Consider the following 22118-nt stretch of genomic DNA (forward strand, 5'->3'; position numbering starts at 1 on the left):
CATTAAGAGGAGCTGGTTAGCAGGAGGTGCTCCACATTAAGAGGAGCTGGTTAGCAGGAGGTGCTCCACATTAAGAGGAGCTGGTTAGCAGGAGGTGCTCCACATTAAGAGGAGCTGTTAGCAGGAGGTGCTCCACATTAAGAGGAGCTGTTAGCAGAAGGTGCTCCACATTAAGAGGAGCTGGTTAGCAGGAGGTGCTCCACATTAAGAGGAGCTGTTAGCAGGAGGTGCTCCACATTAAGAGGAGCTGGTTAGCAGGAGGTGCTCCACATTAAGAGGAGCTGTTAGCAGGAGGTGCTCCACATTAAGAGGAGCTGTTAGCAGGAGGTGCTCCACATTAAGAGGAGCTGGTTAGCAGGAGGTGCTCCACATTAAGAGGAGCTGTTAGCAGGAGGTGCTCCACATTAAGAGGAGCTGTTAGCAGGAGGTGCTCCACATTAAGAGGAGCTGGTTAGCAGGAGGTGCTCCACATTAAGAGGAGCTGTTAGCAGGAGGTGCTCCACATTAAGAGGAGCTGGTTAGCAGGAGGTGCTCCACATTAAGAGGAGCTGGTTAGCAGGAGGTGCTCCACATTAAGAGGAGCTGTTAGCAGGAGGTGCTCCACATTAAGAGGAGCTGTTAGCAGGAGGTGCTCCACATTAAGAGGAGCTGGTTAGCAGGAGGTGCTCCACATTAAGAGGAGCTGGTTAGCAGGAGGTGCTCCACATTAAGAGGAGCTGTTAGCAGGAGGTGCTCCACATTAAGAGGAGCTGTTAGCAGGAGGTGCTCCACATTAAGAGGAGCTGTTAGCAGGAGGTGCTCCACATTAAGAGGAGCTGGTTAGCAGGAGGTGCTCCACATTAAGAGGAGCTGGTTAGCAGGAGGTGCTCCACATTAAGAGGAGCTGTTAGCAGGAGGTGCTCCACATTAAGAGGAGCTGGTTAGCAGGAGGTGCTCCACATTAAGAGGAGCTGTTAGCAGGAGGTGCTCCACATTAAGAGGAGCTGGTTAGCAGGAGGTGCTCCACATTAAGAGGAGCTGTTAGCAGGAGGTGCTCCACATTAAGAGGAGCTGGTTAGCAGGAGGTGCTCCACATTAAGAGGAGCTGGTTAGCAGGAGGTGCTCCACATTAAGAGGAGCTGTTAGCAGGAGGTGCTCCACATTAAGAGGAGCTGTTAGCAGGAGGTGCTCCACATTAAGAGGAGCTGTTAGCAGGAGGTGCTCCACATTAAGAGGAGCTGGTTAGCAGGAGGTGCTCCACATTAAGAGGAGCTGTTAGCAGGAGGTGCTCCACATTAAGAGGAGCTGTTAGCAGGAGGTGCTCCACATTAAGAGGAGCTGGTTAGCAGGAGGTGCTCTACATTAAGAGGAGCTGGTTAGCAGGAGGTGCTCCACATTAAGAGGAGCTGGTTAGCAGGAGGTGCTCCACATTAAGAGGAGCTGGTTAGCAGGAGGTGCTCCACATTAAGAGGAGCTGTTAGCAGGAGGTGCTCCACATTAAGAGGAGCTGTTAGCAGGAGGTGCTCCACATTAAGAGGAGCTGGTTAGCAGGAGGTGCTCCACATTAAGAGGAGCTGGTTAGCAGGAGGTGCTCCACATTAAGAGGAGCTGTTAGCAGGAGGTGCTCCACATTAAGAGGAGCTGTTAGCAGGAGGTGCTCCACATTAAGAGGAGCTGGTTAGCAGGAGGTGCTCCACATTAAGAGGAGCTGTTAGCAGGAGGTGCTCCACATTAAGAGGAGCTGTTAGCAGGAGGTGCTCCACATTAAGAGGAGCTGGTTAGCAGGAGGTGCTCCACATTAAGAGGAGCTGTTAGCAGGAGGTGCTCCACATTAAGAGGAGCAGCAGCCAGAGGAGTCCACTTACTGTAAAAGTCCAGGAGCTGCTTCTCCTCCAGGAGCTCTCCGTCCTCCTCCGAGACACACACACAGCTCCCCAGCAGCAGAGCTGCACAAACAGCCGCGGAGGAGAAGGAGGAGAAGGAGGAGGAGGAGGAGGAGGAGGAGAACCGGAGCGGAGGGAACATGTCGACGGCGGGAAGGAGACACAAAGTCCGCAGGCTCACATTCCGCTGCTCCGCAGGAGGAGCAGGAGGAGGAACTCTTTCAGCTCCGTGTTTTTCTCCTCACAGAGAAACTTTGAGCCGAGAGAAGTTTTTCAGCGGGGGACCAGTGACGTCACGTCTGACGGAGGCATTCCTGTTGATGGGACACAAAACTTTATTTACACTGACAACAGCTCCATAAATACATCAATAAACACACAAACACACTGAGAGTAATACATATATTTACTGAAGTACACCAGTTTACAATACTGCAATTACATTTACTACATAGTTAAAGTAACTATAAGTTACTACTTAGTTAGTTAAATATGAAGTATTAACATACAGTAGCTATATTAAGACTAGAGAAGACAAAATGATTCACATGCTACCACTGTATAAAGTATCAATGATTATAATCCTAGATGCTATTATAAAATTTAATTTTCTGTAATAAAGTCAATCATGCATGTTCTCTAATGTTCTTTATTATCATGCTCTCTTCAGTTTTGTGGACCATAAAACTTTATTTACACTAAACAGGGCTACAATAAATAAATAAATAAACACTCGGGGAGAATAGATGAGAGTAACTAAATATATTCACTTGAGTACACCAGTTTCTGCTATGTGGCCTGCTGCATTTATACTGTAATTACATTTACTACATAGTTACCTTACAGCAAAATATAATCAACACAATATTATGTATTAACATATATTAACACTAGAGAAATACAAATTATTGGATTCACATTCTACCATTGTATAAAGAATCAATAATTATAATCCAAGATCCTAGATGCTATTATAAAACCAACAACATTTTTTGCATTAATTAATTAATATATTAAGGCTAGAGAAGATAACATGATTTGATTCACATGCTACCATTGTATAAAGTATCAATATTTATAATCCAAGATCTTAGATGCTAATATAAAATTTAATTTTCTGTAATAAAGTCAATCATGCATGTTCTCTAATGTTCTTTTATTTATTTATTATCATGCTCTCTTCAGTTTTGTGGACCAAGGACACTGACTTTCAGGCATATAAATGGATGGGTGAATAAATAACTTGCATTTAGGGATTATGAGTAGATTTAATAAAATGTCACTATATACATTGATAAATTATATAGGAAAATTGGAGCTGTTGGGCTTATAAACAAACGTTTGTTATAACTTTTTCTGCTACTATGTGTTTACTTCTACTCCACTTTTTAGTCAGGTGCAAATGTTGTTCTGTTTACTATATTTACATTTAGCCTACAGCTCAATATAATCTACAAAGAAAATATTATTGTATTAATATATATTAAGGCAAACTAAAATGAAATCAGGGGACATTCACATGCTAGCATTGTATAAAGTACATTTTACACACATTAACACATCAGTAATTATAATAAAATATAATAATATATATTATTACTATGTTCTGATGCTAATGTGTTTTTGTTTTTACCTCAGTAGAATTTTGACAGCAGGACTTAAGTAAGATAGATAGATGGATTGAGTTCATTTACTAAAATACTGTACTGTCTGTATAGGTTATTGTACTTTACCTATATTAGTATATAGGTAGTATTAGTATTTTTCTTCTTTTATGCTGTTACTCCAATACACATCTAAGGGAAACATTTTAATATTTACTCTTTCTGACTAATCTGCAGATTCAAATTAGCACAAGACATATTTAACAAAGAAAATATGATGTAGGAGGCACTCACTACTTTATAAAATAATAACTTCCATACAAATCATGATGAACTTGATAATATGAGAAAATAGAGTCATTGTGGACTGAAACTACTCAGAGTACATCACCAACTACAGTAGTTATAAAACTGTGAAATTCTGCTTAGACATTTATATAATCTCACACTGGACAGAGTCCCAGACAGTCAGTACTCTGCACGTTATTACTCAGAAACCGTTCAATGCATGAATTTCACTAGTAATTATGTTTTTACAGTTTGGTATTGCTGCAGCAATTTAGAATTGTATTTCCATGAAGTTTGATGATTCAGAGGCTGATGAGTCCCGACAGGTCCTCGAGATAATAAACTCCAAACACACTATATTTCCCATCATGCAACTCAATAGTATCTTTGATTACAATTTACCAGAAGTTTCCCTGCCTCCAAAACATAAATGTATCCATTTAAACATAAAATATATGATCTAATGATATAGTTTTCAATTGAATATTAGCAAATTAATACTTGATACTTTAGACAACATCCCAACTTTTTTGACAGCTCTGAAGTTTGAGACCCAGAACCCGACCAGTAATCCTACACTGCTATACTATTGTGGTTTTCTTTATGTGGTCATTTAATGAAAAACAACGTCATTTATAAAAATGCCCCACCCTTATAAAAGAGCATGTCATAGTGAAGGATGAAGCTATTCTTGTACTTTAGTGGAAACACCTGACACAGTGAACCTGGAGCTTCCAGTTTATCCATTCCTTGATTGGAATAAGAGAAAAACACTCAAATAAAGTTCAAGTACCTCAATACGGTCCTGAAGTAGATGAACTTTCATGCTTTCCATCACTTGTCTGGAGAGAAAGCGGACTGTGAATAAGATCAACTTTAACTTGGATTGCTTGGCGCCAAATGTAACCAGTGATGTGAGGAGATTTGATTTTAATTTACCTTGAATGTGAAAAGGATAATTACACAAAAAGTCAAAATTCAACTTTATTTATGTGCCATGCCACTTAAAAACTCAATTATCAACATTGAAGGCTCAGCCTTACTTTACAATAAAACAACAAGCAAACACAATTTAAAAAAAAATCATATAACTCCACCTGTATATTATATACATTCAGTAGAATAAACGTTCTTTCAGTAGTAGACCGCTCTGATGTGGAGCCTCCTCTCCAAGCTGCATGTTACAGTAGAAGAAGAGTAGGAGCATGCATCAGGAAGGTTAAAGGTCAAAGGTCAAAGGTTTAACAGTACATAGACAGTGCATGTTTACAGCAGCAGTTTCATCACGGAGTGTTCCTCTGTTCACAGTGTCGACTACTGTCTGATTATCAATCTGATATATATATATCTATATATATCTCAACACAGAGACCAAATACACAAACAATTATATACATACAAACTCATACAAACTCATACAAAACACGTTTTAGTACAAAGTTTCTCTCTGTCGCACACTCACACACACACACACACTCACACACACACACACACTCACACACTCACACTCTCACACACACACACACACACACACACACACACACACTCACACACACACACTCACACACACACACACACACACACACTCACACACACACACACACACACACACACACTCACACACACTCGCACTCGCACGCGCACACGCACACACTCACACACACACACACACACACACACACACACACTCACGCACACGCACACGCGCACACACACACACACACACACACACACACACACTCACACACACACTCACACACACACTCACACTCACACTCACACGCACACGCACACGCACACGCACACGCACACACACACACACACACACTCACACGCACACTCACACACACACACACACACACACACACACACACACACACACACAGACTTAAGTGCAGTCAGATGTTGGTTCCTCCAGTTAATCCTCAGTAGTGATCCAGTGTAATCATCTTTTCTCTCTGTGTGTTCTTATAAGTCACATTTTTGAATGTAGACGTTGAGCTTTTGAACAGAGGGTTGGTCCCCTGAAGAGAGACAGAGAAAAAATAATAATAATCAGTTTGAAGTAAAAAGATGAAGCATTATTCAAATATTGTCATTAGAACATTAAGGCTAGAATACTAAATAATAATAATAAATATATTTTTATCGTCAACAATAACCATGAAAACACCAAAACCAACCATGTGTAAACACTAGACTGTCATGGTGTCAGACCAGCTGTTAGTGCCTGATGGATTCATACTGATGAATAAATAAAAACACACATCACATCAGTGTGATTAACTCTCTGTGGACAGAATTACCTCCATCATAGTGAACCAGCTTCCTCAGTTCTGCTCAGAAACCATAAAAAACAACATCCATTTTATGGATTTGCATAAAATGTAAATGTGTCCTTGGCACTGGCATACAAAACAACACACACTGGACACACACTGGACACACACTGTACACACACTGTACACACACTGGACACACACTGGACACACACTGGACACACACTGGACACACACTGGACACACACTGTACACACACTGTATACACACTGTACACACACTGTACACACACTGGACACACACTGGACACACACTGGACACACACTGTACACACACTGGACACACACTGTACACACACTGTATACACACTGGACACACACTGTACACACACTGGACACACACTGTATACACACTGTACACACACTGGACACACACTGGACACACACTGGACACACACTGGACACACACTGGACACACACTGCACACACACTGGACACACACTGTACACACACTGGACACACACTGTATACACACTGTACACACACTGGACACACACTGGACACACACTGTATACACACTGTACACACACTGGACACACACTGGACACACACTGGACACACACTGGACACTGATGAGTCTCAGTTTAATAATCAAATAGATAATCATTAGTTTGAACAGTTTTGTTTATGAACAAGCTCTATCAGGCTAATCACTAGAACGATACGTGCTAATAGCATGTGTTGGTTTTGGTGTTTTAATGAGACTTGTGTTGTAGAAGAAGAACAGAATATAACTGGCCGTGTCTCACCGTCTGCCACTTGACCTTTGCCCTCTCGGCCTCAAACTTGGCGACCTCTTTGCGGTCGTGGACGGACACCAGCACCTTCCAGGCGGCCAGCAGGATGAGGCCGATGCAGACGATGGAGAGGGACACGCCCAGGATGATCATGGGGATGTTGGGGGGCTCGGGGCAGCCTGGGACAGACAGAAGACAGAACATCACAACAGAACTCCTCTTTAGTCTCTTCTGGTTCTCCTGCAGTGCTCTGAGACGTACCGTACATCTGCAGGTCGTAGGCCGTGATCCCTGTCTCGCTTCCCACCGCGCTGAAAGAGACCCAGCACTCGTTCTCCGTCATCAGCGTGCATCGCATAGAAGAGCTCTTGTCATAATCTGAGAGCAAAAGTGAACATACATATCCATAAGGAAGACATGAATCCATGGGATATCATCTTCCCTCTCATTGTGCTGGGACTGTAACAGGATCTAGTGGCTTCTGTTGTGCTGTCAGTGTGATTTCCATATCAAAGACTACAATCTAGTGTGTGTAGAGCGCTCCATTGTATTTCACATCTGAAGCCTGAAAATCCTCCGTGATAATGAGATATACCTCTCAGCTTGCACAAGTATAGCGGGTTTAAAATAATCTCCTGTATAAAGGAAGACGGGGTCCTTTGGCTGTTCACATGCTCTACAATAGCTGAGCCTGTAGGACAAGGTAAATAATATGTTCCCATTGTCTGCTGCTGCTGAATGGACGTGATGTGTTGTGTTAGAGAGACGGGGGTCCAGGCTGCAGACACCCGAGTCCATCAGGACAGCATTCCTGCAGGTCTCTGACCCACGGGGGACCTTAGCATGGCCCGGTGGTGATACCACCACCAGAAACACTGAGCTGAGACACTAACTCAGCTACAACAAGCATTTACAGCACAGGAGGCCATATAAGACATATATAAGACATGGATATGGACTCATGGTACAGTTTTATAACATTCATGTCAATGCATATTAAAAAGGTGTCTTCTTTAATTCTGCAGGAATGGAGGGTGATTTAAGAACAAACAATACTTGGCTGCTGGATGAACCAAGTCACTGTGCACCCATAACTGTAATGCATTTGAACAACAATGGGACAATCTATCAAATTCACAAAATAAATCATGATATTTATTTGTTCTTCATAGCTCTCTCCTGACTTGATTGGATGCGGTCAGATTGGGTCAAACTAAGCGGATTTGAGGATTTAAGTGTCGACTTGCTGGGAATGAATACTAATAATAATAGTTGATTCAGGAAATAAGGGTAAATTAATTTATTTGTGCCATATTTTTAAAACACATAATTTTTTTAAAGCCAAGCTCAAGTCCAAGTGAATCAAGTCACAAGTCACTGGGGTTAAAGTTAAGTTAAGGGTTAAAGCCTTTTTTAAACTTTCAGTCATTTTTTTAATAAGTTGTCAAAATTGTGTTTGAGTTTTCTGAGTCAACATGTGATAAGTCAGTTACCCCACCGTGTTGCTTTTGTGTGTGTGCATGTTTTAGCTCATTAAAATCATAACAGGGTATTTTATTGCATCTGCTGATCTGCCGTCCAATATGAATATGAATATGAACTTGCATTGACTTGAGATGCTTCAGAGAGAAGATTATGTGACCTTGTGTTGTTCTGTCAAGGTCTGTTTTGAGAATTCCTGCTTTTTAATCTCCTCCAGAAAACCCAGTTTAGCTGCCAAAAAAAAAATCCTCAACTACTGTATGTTATCAACAAACCTGGACGACAAGCAAAAGAAACATGGACACTTTTTCTCACAACTGTTGCTTTGTGGTTGCCAAAGTTTCAGATTTTAAAGTTTCCCACGAGCCCTTGAAGGCACCAACACCCAAGGACATAAAAAATACCAGTCCACACCCATTTGATGCTGATAAACATAAAGGGAACAGAATATTCCCAGTGATACATGAATTATCTGAGGCAGGTTTCAAATATCAGCCCGTTGATTTTCACACTGTAGAATGTGTCGTATGGCACGATAGGTAATATTAGCTCTTCAAGATTAGTACCTGCATCCTCCTCCAGCTGTTAAAAAACTATTAAACCTTTTCAAATCTACATTAATGATGACCGTGTTGACGAGAACAAGTATATGCAATAAATAAAATAAAATAAATAAAAAAAAAAATCAAATTTAATCAAAATCATGATGATTTCATCAAATCATTTTTAAATATCTGGTTTCCAACTTAATGACTTGAAGCAAGCTTTGTTGTTCTATGTTGTTCCAAAAGTCTTGACATATTGATGTAATATTCTGGAGGGTTTTTTTTTTTTTTTTTTTACCATTTTATCAATTCTTCGATATGAATAAAATTGCATAATTCAGCACCAAATGTGTGCAACAAATGCTATCAACCCAAAAATTACAAAATACATTATGGGACATAGTTGAACATGGAAATGGACTTCAAAGGGAGAAATATTGAAGTATTACACCTTAATAGGTCTAATTGATGAATCAAGTCATGTTTATTAGAGATTTTTGACCAGAACAAGTTGACACACAGTGCTGAGCTGCTTCTCAGATTCATCTTCAGGTTCCTAGTTTTAGATGGTCCACAAACCCAAATTCTCAATAAAAAGGAGTCCAAATAACAAAGAGGTTAATAAAAAAAATACCAACATTTGTGATGAAATGTTTTGTTTGACAGATGCAAAGCCTTTGTTCTTATGAAATGCATAACTGTCAAACAATTATTAAAAATATAAATGGCGGAATATCTGTATCCATAAAGTCTAGATAATAATTAGAGATTAACGGGCATGACCTTCAGTTTATAAATTCTTGAGGCTTTAGAAAGATCTCAGGGTATAAATGAAGCCGGCGAGCACATTTAGCCAGTAACATGATGGAGTTTGACTCCATGACGCCAACTATCAATACCATATATATATCATATATGATGATGATACATGATATATATATATATCATATATGATGATGATACATGATATATATATATATATCACACCAGGAGGTCCAGGTAGACTTAAAGCAGTGCTGCTATATATCAGCTTACCTGCTGACGTGTTGATGGAAATTTTAGGGGCGCTGCACTTTTCATCACACCACTCCACATCTTCCTTATCTTGCAGGTGGCACTCTACACAGATCCTGGTGTTAAAACAAGTGAAAACACAAAGTCAGCTTCCCTCAGAGGTGAGACGATCCTCTCTGGAGGCTTCATGAGGCTTCAGTCTCACACAGTGAACACAAAGATATCACAGTGTTGGTCACTATCACAGTTTTCCCAAGGCTTCCCTCCCTCTCTGCCCTGTAACAGTGGTATCACATGGCACCGGCCCTGACAGCTGCTTTATAATGGAGTAAGGGAATCTCTTGGTGCTGTGTTGGGGACATTAGCTGTCTTTTGATGTCCCATAGAAGCTGGAGACACATGTGAACAAGGAGAGCACACCTGATACGCCTGAACTCAGAAAACAGGCGGATCATGTGGCGCAAGGAGACAACATCTTCTATCTTTCAGCTAAAGAAACAGCAGCTACAGAGGTAAAGCTGACAAAAGGCTCTACATTATATCCTGACTGGCCTCTGAGAGCTGCTGAGCATGAATGTGTTGTCACCTTGCAGAGCTGCAGGCGTCTCCACATGTTGGACACTTCTCACACGTGTCCCCAGAAGCTCCAGGAACGGAGCAGACGCAGCGGCCGCACTCGCAGCTGCCGCGCCCGCTGCACAGGGCGCCGTCCTCCGCCACGCACGCCTCCGTGCTGCTGCTGCAGTTACAGTACTCGCCCGTCCAGCCGGCCTCACACAGACACTCCCCGCAGTCACACAGCCCGTGGCCTGCAGGACACAAAGCACTGCAGCAACACTCAGGACATGTGTAACATGATTTATTCGTCTGTATGATTCATCATGACTCACCTCCACACAGCTCCCCGCGGAAGCGAACACACGAGTAGTCGTCACACTGGCAGTGAGCTCCGTAGATGCGTCCGAAGCTGGATGTGTGACACACACACTGCCCGCAGTAGCACCGGCCCTGCCCGCTGCACGCCTCGGACTCATTGCTGGCCAGGCAGTTGCTCAACAGAGCAATCTCCTCGTTGCACTCGCACTCGGCCCCCAGGAACCCCGGCTGGCACTCGCACACGCCGCACTGGAACGCCCCCTGGCCCGCGGCGCAGCGGCTGGCGTTGGCTGCAGGAGGCTGCCGGCAGTCACACCAGCACAGAGACTCCAGATCCACCTCCAGGCTGTCCTGCAGACCCACCGGCTTCAGAGAGAAGTGGCGGACTCCAGACAGACACGCTGGGAGCTCCACGGACACGTTGAACACCACCTGAGGAGCACAAACCAACAATTAATGGATCAGAAGGAGCTGCTGGCTGTGAGAAGGCCTGACAGCTAAAACTGACATCAGTGAGCAACACTGGAGCTCTGAGACCTTCATCATGAAGAACATTAACATCATGAAGAACATTAACATCATGAAGAACATCAACATCATGAAGAACATCAACATCATGAAGAACATCAACATCATGAAGAACATCAACATCATGAAGAACATTAACATCATGAAGAACATTAACATCATGAAGAACATTAACATCATGAAGAACATCAACATCATGAAGAACATTAACATCATGAAGAACATCAACATCATGAAGAACATCAACATCATGAAGAACATTAACATCATGAAGAACATCAACATCATGAAGAACATCAACATCATGAAGAACATTAACATCATGAAGAACATTAACATCATGAAGAACATTAACATCATGAAGAACATCAACATCATGAAGAACATTAACATCATGAGGTTGAGACCTTCATCATGAAGAACATTAACATCATGAAGAACATCAACATCATGAAGAACATTAACATCATGAGGTTGAGACCTTCATCATGAAGAACATCAACATCATGAAGAACATCAACATCATGAAGAACATTAACATCATGAAGAACATTAACATCATGAAGAACATTAACATCATGAAGAACATTAAGATCATGAAGAACATTAACATCATGAAGAACATTAACATCATGAAGAACATCAACATCATGAAGAACATTAACATCATGAAGAACATTAACATCATGAAGAACATTAACATCATGAGGTTGAGACCTTCATCATGAAGAACATTAACATCATGAAGAACATCAACATCATGAAGAACATTAACATCATGAGGTTGAGACCTTCATCATGAAGAACATGAACATCATGAAGAACATTAACATCATGAAGAACATTAACATCATGAAGAACATTAACATCATGAAGAACATTAACATCATGAAGAACATGAACATCATGAAGAACATTAACATCATGAAGAACATGAACATCATGAAGAACATGAACATCATGAAGAACATGAACATCATGAGGTCCAGTTTCAAACGTTCTGCTGCCATAAACAGACCACCAACTGTAATAATTCACTCAAACATGGTCGCCAACAAATGCATTATTTGAGTAACTATTACTAAAAAAATTGGGAATTATTAAATCAATTTAAAAAATGAGACTTTATTGAAAGATACAGACAGGCTTCGGAAATCTGAAATTATTGAGAGATGAAATAACACATTGTAACTAAAGAATGTTGCCAGTTAAAACATTTTTTAACTCAGAAATACACCAAAGATAACATTTGGGCTGTTATTTTAATTATCTGTTGATTATTTACTGATAATCATTTTGGCTATAATATATACGAAAAATAGGGGGAAAAGTCTATACTAATTTTTTCATTTTTTTTTAAATTTATTTTAATTTTTAACACCCTGAGCTAATGTCATCAAATGACTTGTTTTATTCAATCAACAGAGATATTCAGTTTACTAACATTTAACACAAAGAAAAGAAGAAAATCATCAGAGTTGAGCTGATGGTGATTGAGATTGTTAGCAATTTGAAAAATTCATAAATAAATGAGTTATCAATAGTTGCTAGTTTATATATATTTTCCCACTAATCAATTAAATTATTGCAGCTCTCGATGAAACACAGAGCTGTACAGTTTCCCTGATAACTTTTATGCTTTAAAGAGGTTCAACTTGTATTAAATCTCAGAAAGAGAAAACAAAAATGTTTTACTAGGATTATGAAGCCAACAGACAAGTTGGCGCCATCTTTGACTTCTGTCATGAATGTGATCAAATTAACTTTCTAATCATCTAAATAATGTAAACCATTTCCCTGTGTGAGAACAGCGACTAGCAGCTTGGCTACTGTAACACACTGTGGTCATTAATCAGTCACAACAGATTAACTTCTCTGACAGAATGCTTTACACGCACTTTAAAGTGTTTTTATCAGCTGCCTGTAAGTTCTTGTATTAATTAAAACACTTTTTACTACTCCATAAATCACTTTTACTAGTCTTCTCTGAAATGCCTTTAATGTAGAACCAAGTTATCTGTTACCAACGCTTAGTTTATCCTTCATGTTGGACAAAACACTTTCATTTGTAACTTCTCTCTTTTATGCTCTAAACAGGATCTGATTTTATTTTTTATTTTATCAGCCTTTGCATATTCTGCTCTATGATTTTCATGTGATTTTGATCTTCTATTGTTTTTTGCTATTGTAGACGTAATAGTTTTATTTGCTCATTTCAATTTAAATGTTTTACAAATTTTATTTGTTAAATTTCATTTTTATTTCCTTGGTGTGTCTAATTGTTCTAGTGTTTGTGTCTTTCTGCCGACTAAAGACTCTTATCAGTTTGTAGTGAGCGGTGAAGCCCTTTGAGCTGAACTATCGCCTGCAGGAATGGAGCTATAAACATGCAGAGGAGTTTCATTCAAGAGAACTTCAGAGCAAAACAACTGACCGTCTCTCCAGGTTTGATGTTGGAGCAGCGTTTTCTATCAGGGAGGACGGTCCCGTTGGGGCAAACGGCAGTAAAAGACATGTGGAGCTCCTCCGTGTCTCCCAGGACCTCCAGCTCGATCTCTGAGCGCAGCTCCTGCAACAAACACATCAAACACTTTCTACGGAAATCCAGCTGACAGCAAAGATCTGATGCTGAGTCAAAGAAAAGGTCCCCCCCCGATTACTTAACCCCGATAATTACAATACAATAACAATATAGTGACTTCTGTTATCGGAGTGGGATTTCCCGCTCTCGCCCTGCACTGACCTGCAGCTGCTGAACACTTTATTTATCTCTCCAGGTGAGTCACCAGCCCAGGTGTGCTGATGTACCTGAGGAAGGTGAAAGCTCACCTCAGCCTGTGTTTGACTGACTAATGAACTCTATGACGGACCGTCTGCTGCTGGCTCACCGAGGGTTAATTGTGTGTTTCCTGTAATTGTACTGTGCTTCAGTGTTGCTAAGGAGGAGAAAACATGGAGCCGTTTATGGGACACACACAATCTGAAGATGGATAAAAGAAGTGTTATTCAGTAAATATGTTGAAGCGCGGTGGCCAAAATTGCAGCTAAGTATAAATACTAATCATGTGTGTTCTATCACTATGTACCCTGTTTTAGTTTTAGTTCTTTATTTCTCTTAAGAACCACAACTGTCTGCAATCAGTGAGACAGCAAATACTGCTTTCTCCAGCACGGTTCACGTGGCAGAGACTAAAACTGGGTGTAAACTACAGAACTGATGAATTAATGAGAGGACTCACCATCACCAGGGGCCATTAACAGAAGGAGAGCAAAAAAGGTGGAAAGAGAGAGAGAAAGATAGAGAGAGTGGGGAAGAAAGAGCAACTCAGAGTCAGCAGCGAGGAGATCAAACCGCCGAGACAAGCAGAGACACGCCGTCAAACAGGCTGATGCAAAACACCGAGAGGTGGAGGGAAAACAAGAGAAGAAGAATGAGAGAGGAAGAATGAGAGAGGAAGAATGAGAGAGGAAGAGAAGAGAAGAAGGAAGGTGGAGACAGAGATACTAACTACTGGACATAAGTTGGGCTGAATCATGCTTCTTTTATGAAAGTCTGTGTGCCAAATAACTAGATTCAGTTAAATTAAATTAGAGCTGCTCCTTCTTAGTCGACTAAATTATTGTTTTGATCTTGATCAACTAAGATTATTTTAGTCGATTAGTCGTTTTCAATGCATTTTTCAGGCTGAATGATTTAATTCCAAGAATTTATGAGCACATGTTTTGTAAACACAAAATTTAAAATGGTGCTTTTACATGAATCTTTGTGGAGAAAATCACTCTTACAGACTTGTCGATTAAATCACAGTCAACAGAATGGTATTATTGACTAGGACAGCCCTTATAATTGAACACAGTCTGTATTTCCTGCCTGCACACCCACATCACCAGGCTGTTTACTTACTTTGTATGCCGTTACAATCAGTTCCAGGATGTTCCGCGAATCTGTCGCCACAACTCCAACTGTGGCGCCAGGTATGAGATTTGCATAGTTCTGTGATAAAAAAAACAACAAAAAAAAACAAACCCATTAAAAGTCCCTGTGAGAGAAGAGGGCAGACTTGGCTCCTGGTCCCGAAACCAAAGCAAAGTACAGAGAAGGCTAGTTGGAACAGGTTGAATGAGAATGCAGCTGAATAAATACGCTAACCTCAGTAAACACTCAGCTGCATTTTTTTGGTCCTTGTTTGGACTGCAAATGTAACCATTTATGAAAAGAAGGTGTTACCTTATAATTGTCTTTCTGCTCTTCAGTCACAGCAAATATCAGAAGGATGTTGTTCTCCGTGACCTTCTCGATCAGCTGGCCGAGGGTCGGATACTCCTGGAAACAAGTCAGTGTGTGTTAAAGGTGTGATGCATCACAGAGGACTCTACAATGACTCGTTTTATTAATGAGTGCCATTAAACGTGATACACCTGGTCATGAACTCTAAACTCTAAAAGCATCACAACTCTTCCAGCATGATGTCAGAGATGAGGACTCACCTGCTCGGTGGACATGGAGTACTCGTTGTTGGCGTCCAGGTGACACTGTCCGTCGTTGGGAACCACGATGCCGGCCATCTTACTGTCCATCCCAAAGTGTGAGTCAGCGTCACTGACAAACACCAGCAGACGCATCGAGTCGTTCCTCCAGCCGATCTTATCCTATCAGACATCATGTTGATCCTTCTTAGTGAATCATCACCAGGCTTATCAAGCAGTAAAGTTCATGAGACAGATCACAAACCACTATCTATGTTCAAATATTTTAGATGTTTTAAAATCTAAATCTTACCCCACAAACAGCGGCCTGCATGACGGCGTCAAAGCCGCACTCTGGTAAATCAATATTGGCAGAAACAGTCTGCGTTGAGATGATCTCGTTGAATTTGTCGGTGCGGCTCGTCAGAGACAAGACGTGTTTGTAGCCGAACGTTGGCAAGCAGGTTAAACCGACACCGCTGCAACAAGTTAGAACAGATTCCATCTCTCAGATATTCAATCACATCTGTGAATCTTGTTTCAAACATCAGAAAGGATGTTGTTTTAATATCTGGTGTGTACCTGCAGGGGTTGGCCAGCTCTTCTTCTGTGATCTGAATAAAGGGCAGGATGGGTTTCTCCACAAAAGAGCCGAAGCCCATCCTGAATTTACTGGTGAGCTTGGCCATCTCTGTGGACAGAGTGGAGCCCAGGTCTTTGATCATCCCCAGGTCGTCGATCATGGATGCTGACAGGTCCATCAGGTAGTAGATGTCCACAGGATAGTCCTCTGTGTGTTGGATCTTCACCTGGAAAGTCACCTGACTGCCTGCACAAGAACAAAATCAACTTATTTCTCACCTGAAAACAATTTCATCAAATGACATCTTTAAATAAAAATGTGCAGGTTTGCGTACCAGGTCGCAGCTTGAGTGCCATTTTCTGAGGAGAGATCTGAGTGCTGTTGCCGTTAGTCTTCTTCCCGAGGGGCCGGTCCTGCAGGATCTGACCCTCAGAAACAGGGAACTGCAGCTGCTGTGGGCCACATCCCTTCTCTAGTAACACATCCAGTGTGTCACATCTTTCGCTGACTGAAAACCAGTCTGTGAAATTCTGAGAGGTGGAAAAAAGTCACATGATGTTGAGATTGTTTTATAGCACGCATTCAGATATTTCTGTTTGATATCATGTCAAGGTGCAAAATCAAAACAAGCAATGAATGACATTCTGCTCACCTGTGGCCCAGAAACCATATTTTTTTTAAATGCATTTTGTCTGTTCATATCTTGTCTTTTCCTACATGAAGCCAGGCTGCTTACCTCCTGCGTGCACCAGGCACAGAGAGAGCTGAGCTGCAGACACTCATCACAGGTGACAGCGCTGCCAGGTGAACAGGATCCTGCAGCACAGCAACACAGACACAATGTCAACACAAACCAGAACTTCCTGCAACAATTCAAAGCCTCTCAGGGAAGAGAGACACATGTTTAAGAAGTGAGTAAAGCTTTTGGACCAGATTAAATCAATTAAACACGTAGCACATTTATTAACATTTATAACTCTATGATAAAGTGCATCTAAAAAGAATAAAATGTTCTTGCTTGCATATAATAGGGTTTTTCACAATAAAACACCAGTCATAAATACCAGTAGAGCATTTATGGTCTTGCTCTTGAGTGACTATGACTCTTTGTTGGCGCATTATAAACGTGTTGCTTACCCTCCACGGTGCTGATCCAGTAGCGGAGAATCAGGCTCAGCAGGAGAAGCCCCATTGGTCCGTGAGGTTACTGCTTATGAGGAAACACAAGAAGAATATTTCAACTTGTCTCATATTTACAGGAGTGAAACATATCCAGTGTCATGCCTCCGATCTTCAGCCGAAAGTAGAGCAGCGAGCTGAGCGGAGGACTACCTGGATCCAGCAGGAGGAGGAGCAGCGCTCACCTGCGCTGCCTTTTATGTCCACTTCCGTCCAGGTGAGCCAGCGAGGCGGGCGGGGAGGAATCAGAGCCACAGGCTGATCTGTTTTAACCCCTTAATCATCTGGTAATGAATCAGGTTTATTCTAGCAATAATGTATCATATCCGTAACTGATAAAGAATATAAGGAAAATAGCCTACAAGAGAAATATTTATCAGATTAAACAAGTTCAACACCACAACGAATGACAGAGCAAATAAATTAGTAGATATGTATATTTATAGACCAACTGACTGGATTAGTCTTAAATATTTGTGTTTTATAATAATAATAATTATAGTAATGCTAATAATAATAAAAAAAACATTTTTTTATGCCACTTGATATGTATCCTACATTGCACTGCACTACATTGATTAAGGTGCCAATTTGCAAAAAAAAGGGGAAAATCTGGATTTAGTTATAATTGCAGACATTCAATCACATATCAATAAGATAAGATTATATATATGTTTTCCTTTTTAATTTGTTTTTACAGTAAAGGGAAAATCCATCCATAATTGTGTTTATTCAAAGAGTGCCTTTTATCTGTTTTTACAAATAAACTTTGGGTTAGCCACTGTGTTATTAGGGGAAGTTTCTATGAGTTGTTAGCTTTTTACAATTTATACATTATTTAAAACTCTTCTATCTTTAGCCCCTTAGTTTAGATTAAACTGGAGTCTAATGCTAACATCAGTTTGCTATCTTGCTGGCAATAATTTAGCTAGTTTGTTGCTGTTTAGCTAGTTTGTTGCTGTTTAGCTAGTTTGTTGCTGTTTAGCTGGTTTGTTGCTGTTTAGCTGGTTGCTAACAGTGATTTCCATGGAGCCATGCTACTACTGGTGCAGTGGTGGAATCATTACTATGTTGTGCTACTTTAGACTTCAACTCCACTAAATCGATGAAGCTGTTGATGTTAAATAAAGCTACTGTTACTTTTAATTTGCAATAACACATTTCTGGTTGATGATCATTACATATATATTTTTGTATCAATCAACCTGAGGTTGTTTTTCCCTAAATCATTTGTTTTGTACACACAAAGGGAAAATCCATCCAAAATGGTGTTGGTTTATTCAGTTTAACAATGGCTTGTATCTGATGTTCAAACCAACTATTCACAGATTAAAGCCAAGGCCTTTTTGTTAGTGGGCTAACAGCCTTTCTGGTTAGTGAGCCCTGTTATTACATATATATATGACATATTACTATATTACAGAAGAGCCCTGGCACAGTTCTATGAGATGTTAGCAGTTCAACTGATTTGGCCTTTCTCCTTCAAACTTCTCATGTGGTTTCATTTAAATAACAGCTTGGGGCAAAAAGGTAAGAGGAAAAAAAAGTCCAATATTTCACAAAACACAGATTTACCTCGTGACCTTTTGGAGCGTCCGACCCCGGGCGACTACACGCCCTGTTCACTCTCTGATTATATAATAATATGTTTTATTTCTGCCAAATGAGCATACTTCTTCTTTTGATACTTGATGTTCTGTAGCTGGTCATACTTCTGTATTTTGACTCAGGTACTGTAGGACTCTGCATAGAACTGAACTGATGGATTTTGGTCAGAAACGACCTCCAGCAGTGTTTCTCACCACGGGACCAAAGGATGCTTTATAAATAATAAAATATAAATGGATTACATGAAGAGATTGTTTACACTCTCACTACATTACTGCATTGATTCAAAACACATTAAGCTAATACAATGGCTTAATCACTGAACTGTGACTGAAGAGGAACAATGAAACAGAGAAAGGCCACACCATAAGCCAATACAGCCTGTACTCTATTCTCCGTAACACAAGATATGTTAATATTTAACCACACCAGAACGTGAATCATTGTTACTGTCTCACAAGAATGTGCTCAACGATTGACTCAAGGCAAAATCAGGCATATCACAAGATATGAAACATGAGTGTGTGTGTGTGTGTGTGTGTGTGTGTGTGTGTGTGAGTGTGTGTGTGTGTGTGAGTGTGTGTGTGTGTGTGTGTGTGTGTGTGTGTGTGTGTGTATAATAGAGGGGGAGGAGGGTGGGGCTGCGTAGGTGTTGAATCATTGACAGCTGCAGCGTAAATATCGCTGCTTGTCCCAACTCAGAGGAATCTCACAATTCAGCACCACACCCTCTGGATCTGGGAGAGCCCCATCTGTCACCCCAACAAACCCCACCTCCATCCTCCAGACTAATCCCTCTCTCCCTCTCTTCTCCTCCTCTCCTCTTTCAATGACATTTCTCTCTCAGCTCACTGTGTTTTGATCCACCTCACCAGTAGCTAGTAGTGTCAGACCATGTGGAACTGACATTTTATTTTGTACCTCCTTCAGCTGGATTCCTCTAGTTTTCTGTCTCCTCTCGTCTCCTCTCGTCTCCTCTCCTCTCCTCTCCTCTCCTCTCCTCTCCTCTCCTCTCCTCTCCTCTCCTCTCCTCTCCTCTCCTCTCCTCTCCTATCCTCCTCTCCTCTCCTCTCCTCTCCTCCTCTCCTCTCCTCTCCTCTCCTTCTCCTTGCTTATCATTATACTTTTGAATTTCTCAAGAAATCTCTAAGCATGATGCAATCAAACACTGGTTTTTGCAACTCATTTTTTAAGGTGATTTCGTGTCCTTTATGAAAGTATGATCAGGTGGATTACAGGTGTAATAAGGTGTCACAGTTGCACCAGGCTTTTCTCAAGCTGACTTTAATCTAAATTTAAAACCTGTTGCCTTTCAGTTACACTTCAGAGAAACGAAGGAAATCTGACAGTAGCACATCACGACATGATTTTTAAGGAGTCTCATCAAAAATTCAGCAATCCATAAATTACCCTCCCACATACCTCTGTCCCAGCGCTACGTTTACTCTGCATAGAAACGGAGGTAGAGACCAACCTGCAGTGAGCCGACTCACCTTCAGGGGCGTCCTCTGATCTCATGCTGTCTCGTCTCAGTCTGTCCTCCTTGTCATCAAGTGAAAAGTGGAGAGAAATGGAGGAGCATCAGGCCAGTACATTCAGTCCTATTGTATCCAGCAGTCAGAGTAACAGTAAACCTATTGTAACGGCGCCCTTTATGAAGCATGGCGCTGGGGTGACCCTGCTGCCCATGCTCCCTGGCTCATGTGTGCTTTCTGCCTGTGTGTGTGTGAGTGCGTCTGAAAGTGGGTGAGTGTGTGTGCATGCATACTGGGGTCATGTGTGGGTGTTTGCACAAGCTCCGGCTTGCCTGTGTGTGTGTGTGTGTGTGTGTGTGTGTGTGTGTAGGGGGAGGCTGTGATGATAATGAGTGACAGTAACAACTGCTGGCTGTGAGACCTCCAGCTTCTTTATTAAGAGACGAGCTGACTGATGGCAGAGTGTTGCGCTCTAGAGGCTAAAGTTGGTGTGAACTGCAGCACAACATGACTCAGAGGAATGGGCTCTGTGATTAGTTTGGTGTGTGTGTGTGTGTGTGTGTGTGTGTGTGTGTGTGTGTGTGTGTGTGTGTGTGTGTGTGTGTGTGTGTGTCCATGCACATGTTTGCTCAAGTTCAATTACTTCCTGCAGTGAGGAGGAGGAGGAGGAGGAGGAGGAGGAGGAGAGGAGGAGTGCCGTGCTGTAATACAGACTCCTTCTCACTAAGGTATGGCTGGAATGCAGGTGAACACATGCATATAAATGTGAGTGGAACAAAATAGAACATAAGCCTCAGAATTAAAGAGGCGAGGACACAGAGTCAGTGTTTGGCTGCAGAGGGACAAGATGCACCACTATCTTCAGATTAAACATGTCTGATCTCAAATGTAATGCTTACATTAGCATGCTATCATGCTCACTATAGTTTAGCTTGTGGATGTTAAGCAGGTATAGACCATTTCAACGTTAGCAGGAGTTAGCATGTACCAAGCTGCACTGCAATGGACTGAAACGCTCCTTAATGTTTCCAGTGTTCAGCTTCTTAGTTTAGAGTGTCAACATGCAGACACAGCTAGAGCTGCCACTAAATCACGTTGGTTTGTATTGTTTTTTATCTGGTGATACACCAAACTAAAGGACAAAAAGACATTCTGACCACATGATGGTGTTATTAATGAAAAGTCAATAATTCAAAGTTATTATAATTCACTGTCTGGGGACCATGAATGTGAGGGACGATGGAGATCTTCCAGTGAAGAACCACCAGGTGAACCTCACTCACTGGAACCTTTAGGATCCATCCTTTGTACATCATGAATGCCTGAACCAAATTTCATTCCATTTAATAATTGTTGAGATATTTCAGTCAGGACCAAAGTGGATAGACAAAGCCGTCACATCTGAAGAAAGAGCTTCAAGGCTTTTATATCCATTCATTGGACAGATGTGAAGTCACAGTGACCTTGACCTTTGACCTAAAACATCTAATCACTTCATCCTTGTGTCCAAGTGGACATTTGCACCAAATCTG

General features: G+C 41.3%; 2 protein-coding genes across 2 annotated transcripts in view; both read right to left on the reverse strand.

Annotated features, from left to right (window-relative positions):
* The window catches only part of pla2r1 (phospholipase A2 receptor 1), a 35489-nt gene extending 33370 nt beyond the window's left edge, over window positions 1-2119 (reverse strand). The window contains exon 1 of the mRNA XM_059352086.1: window positions 1845-2119. Coding sequence (XP_059208069.1) covers window positions 1845-2004 — 160 coding nt within the window. The 5' untranslated portion in view covers window positions 2005-2119. The remainder of the gene's footprint in view (window positions 1-1844) is intronic.
* Window positions 2120-5607: 3488 nt separating this feature from the next.
* itgb6 (integrin, beta 6) lies at window positions 5608-20828 on the reverse strand. The gene is made up of 16 exons (XM_059353047.1): window positions 20605-20828; window positions 17462-17534; window positions 17061-17140; window positions 16659-16854; window positions 16324-16570; window positions 16055-16220; window positions 15763-15924; window positions 15503-15598; window positions 15179-15268; window positions 13709-13843; window positions 10761-11178; window positions 10457-10679; window positions 9892-9986; window positions 7091-7207; window positions 6842-7008; window positions 5608-5778 (listed from the first exon to the last, which is right to left on the reverse strand). The coding sequence occupies exons 2-16, from the start codon at window positions 17514-17516 to the stop codon at window positions 5680-5682; spliced, it is 2346 nt and encodes a 781-aa protein (XP_059209030.1). The 5' UTR covers window positions 17517-17534; window positions 20605-20828; the 3' UTR covers window positions 5608-5679.
* Between the last annotated feature and the right edge of the window lie 1290 nt (window positions 20829-22118).

The sequence above is a fragment of the Centropristis striata genome, chromosome 2, assembly GCF_030273125.1.
Source record: "Centropristis striata isolate RG_2023a ecotype Rhode Island chromosome 2, C.striata_1.0, whole genome shotgun sequence".
Classification (NCBI taxonomy): Eukaryota; Metazoa; Chordata; class Actinopteri; order Perciformes; family Serranidae; genus Centropristis; species Centropristis striata.

Coding starts and splice junctions, on each gene's coding strand:
- itgb6 (XM_059353047.1), bottom strand. CDS start 17,516: ATGGGGCTTCTCCTGCTGAGCCTGATTCTCCGCTACTGGATCAGCACC. Junction 17,141..17,461: donor CTGGATCAGCACCGTGGAGG/GTAAGCAACACG, acceptor GCTGTGCTGCAG/GATCCTGTTCACCTGGCAGC. Junction 16,855..17,060: donor GTGCCTGGTGCACGCAGGAG/GTAAGCAGCCTG, acceptor TCCACCTCTCAG/AATTTCACAGACTGGTTTTC.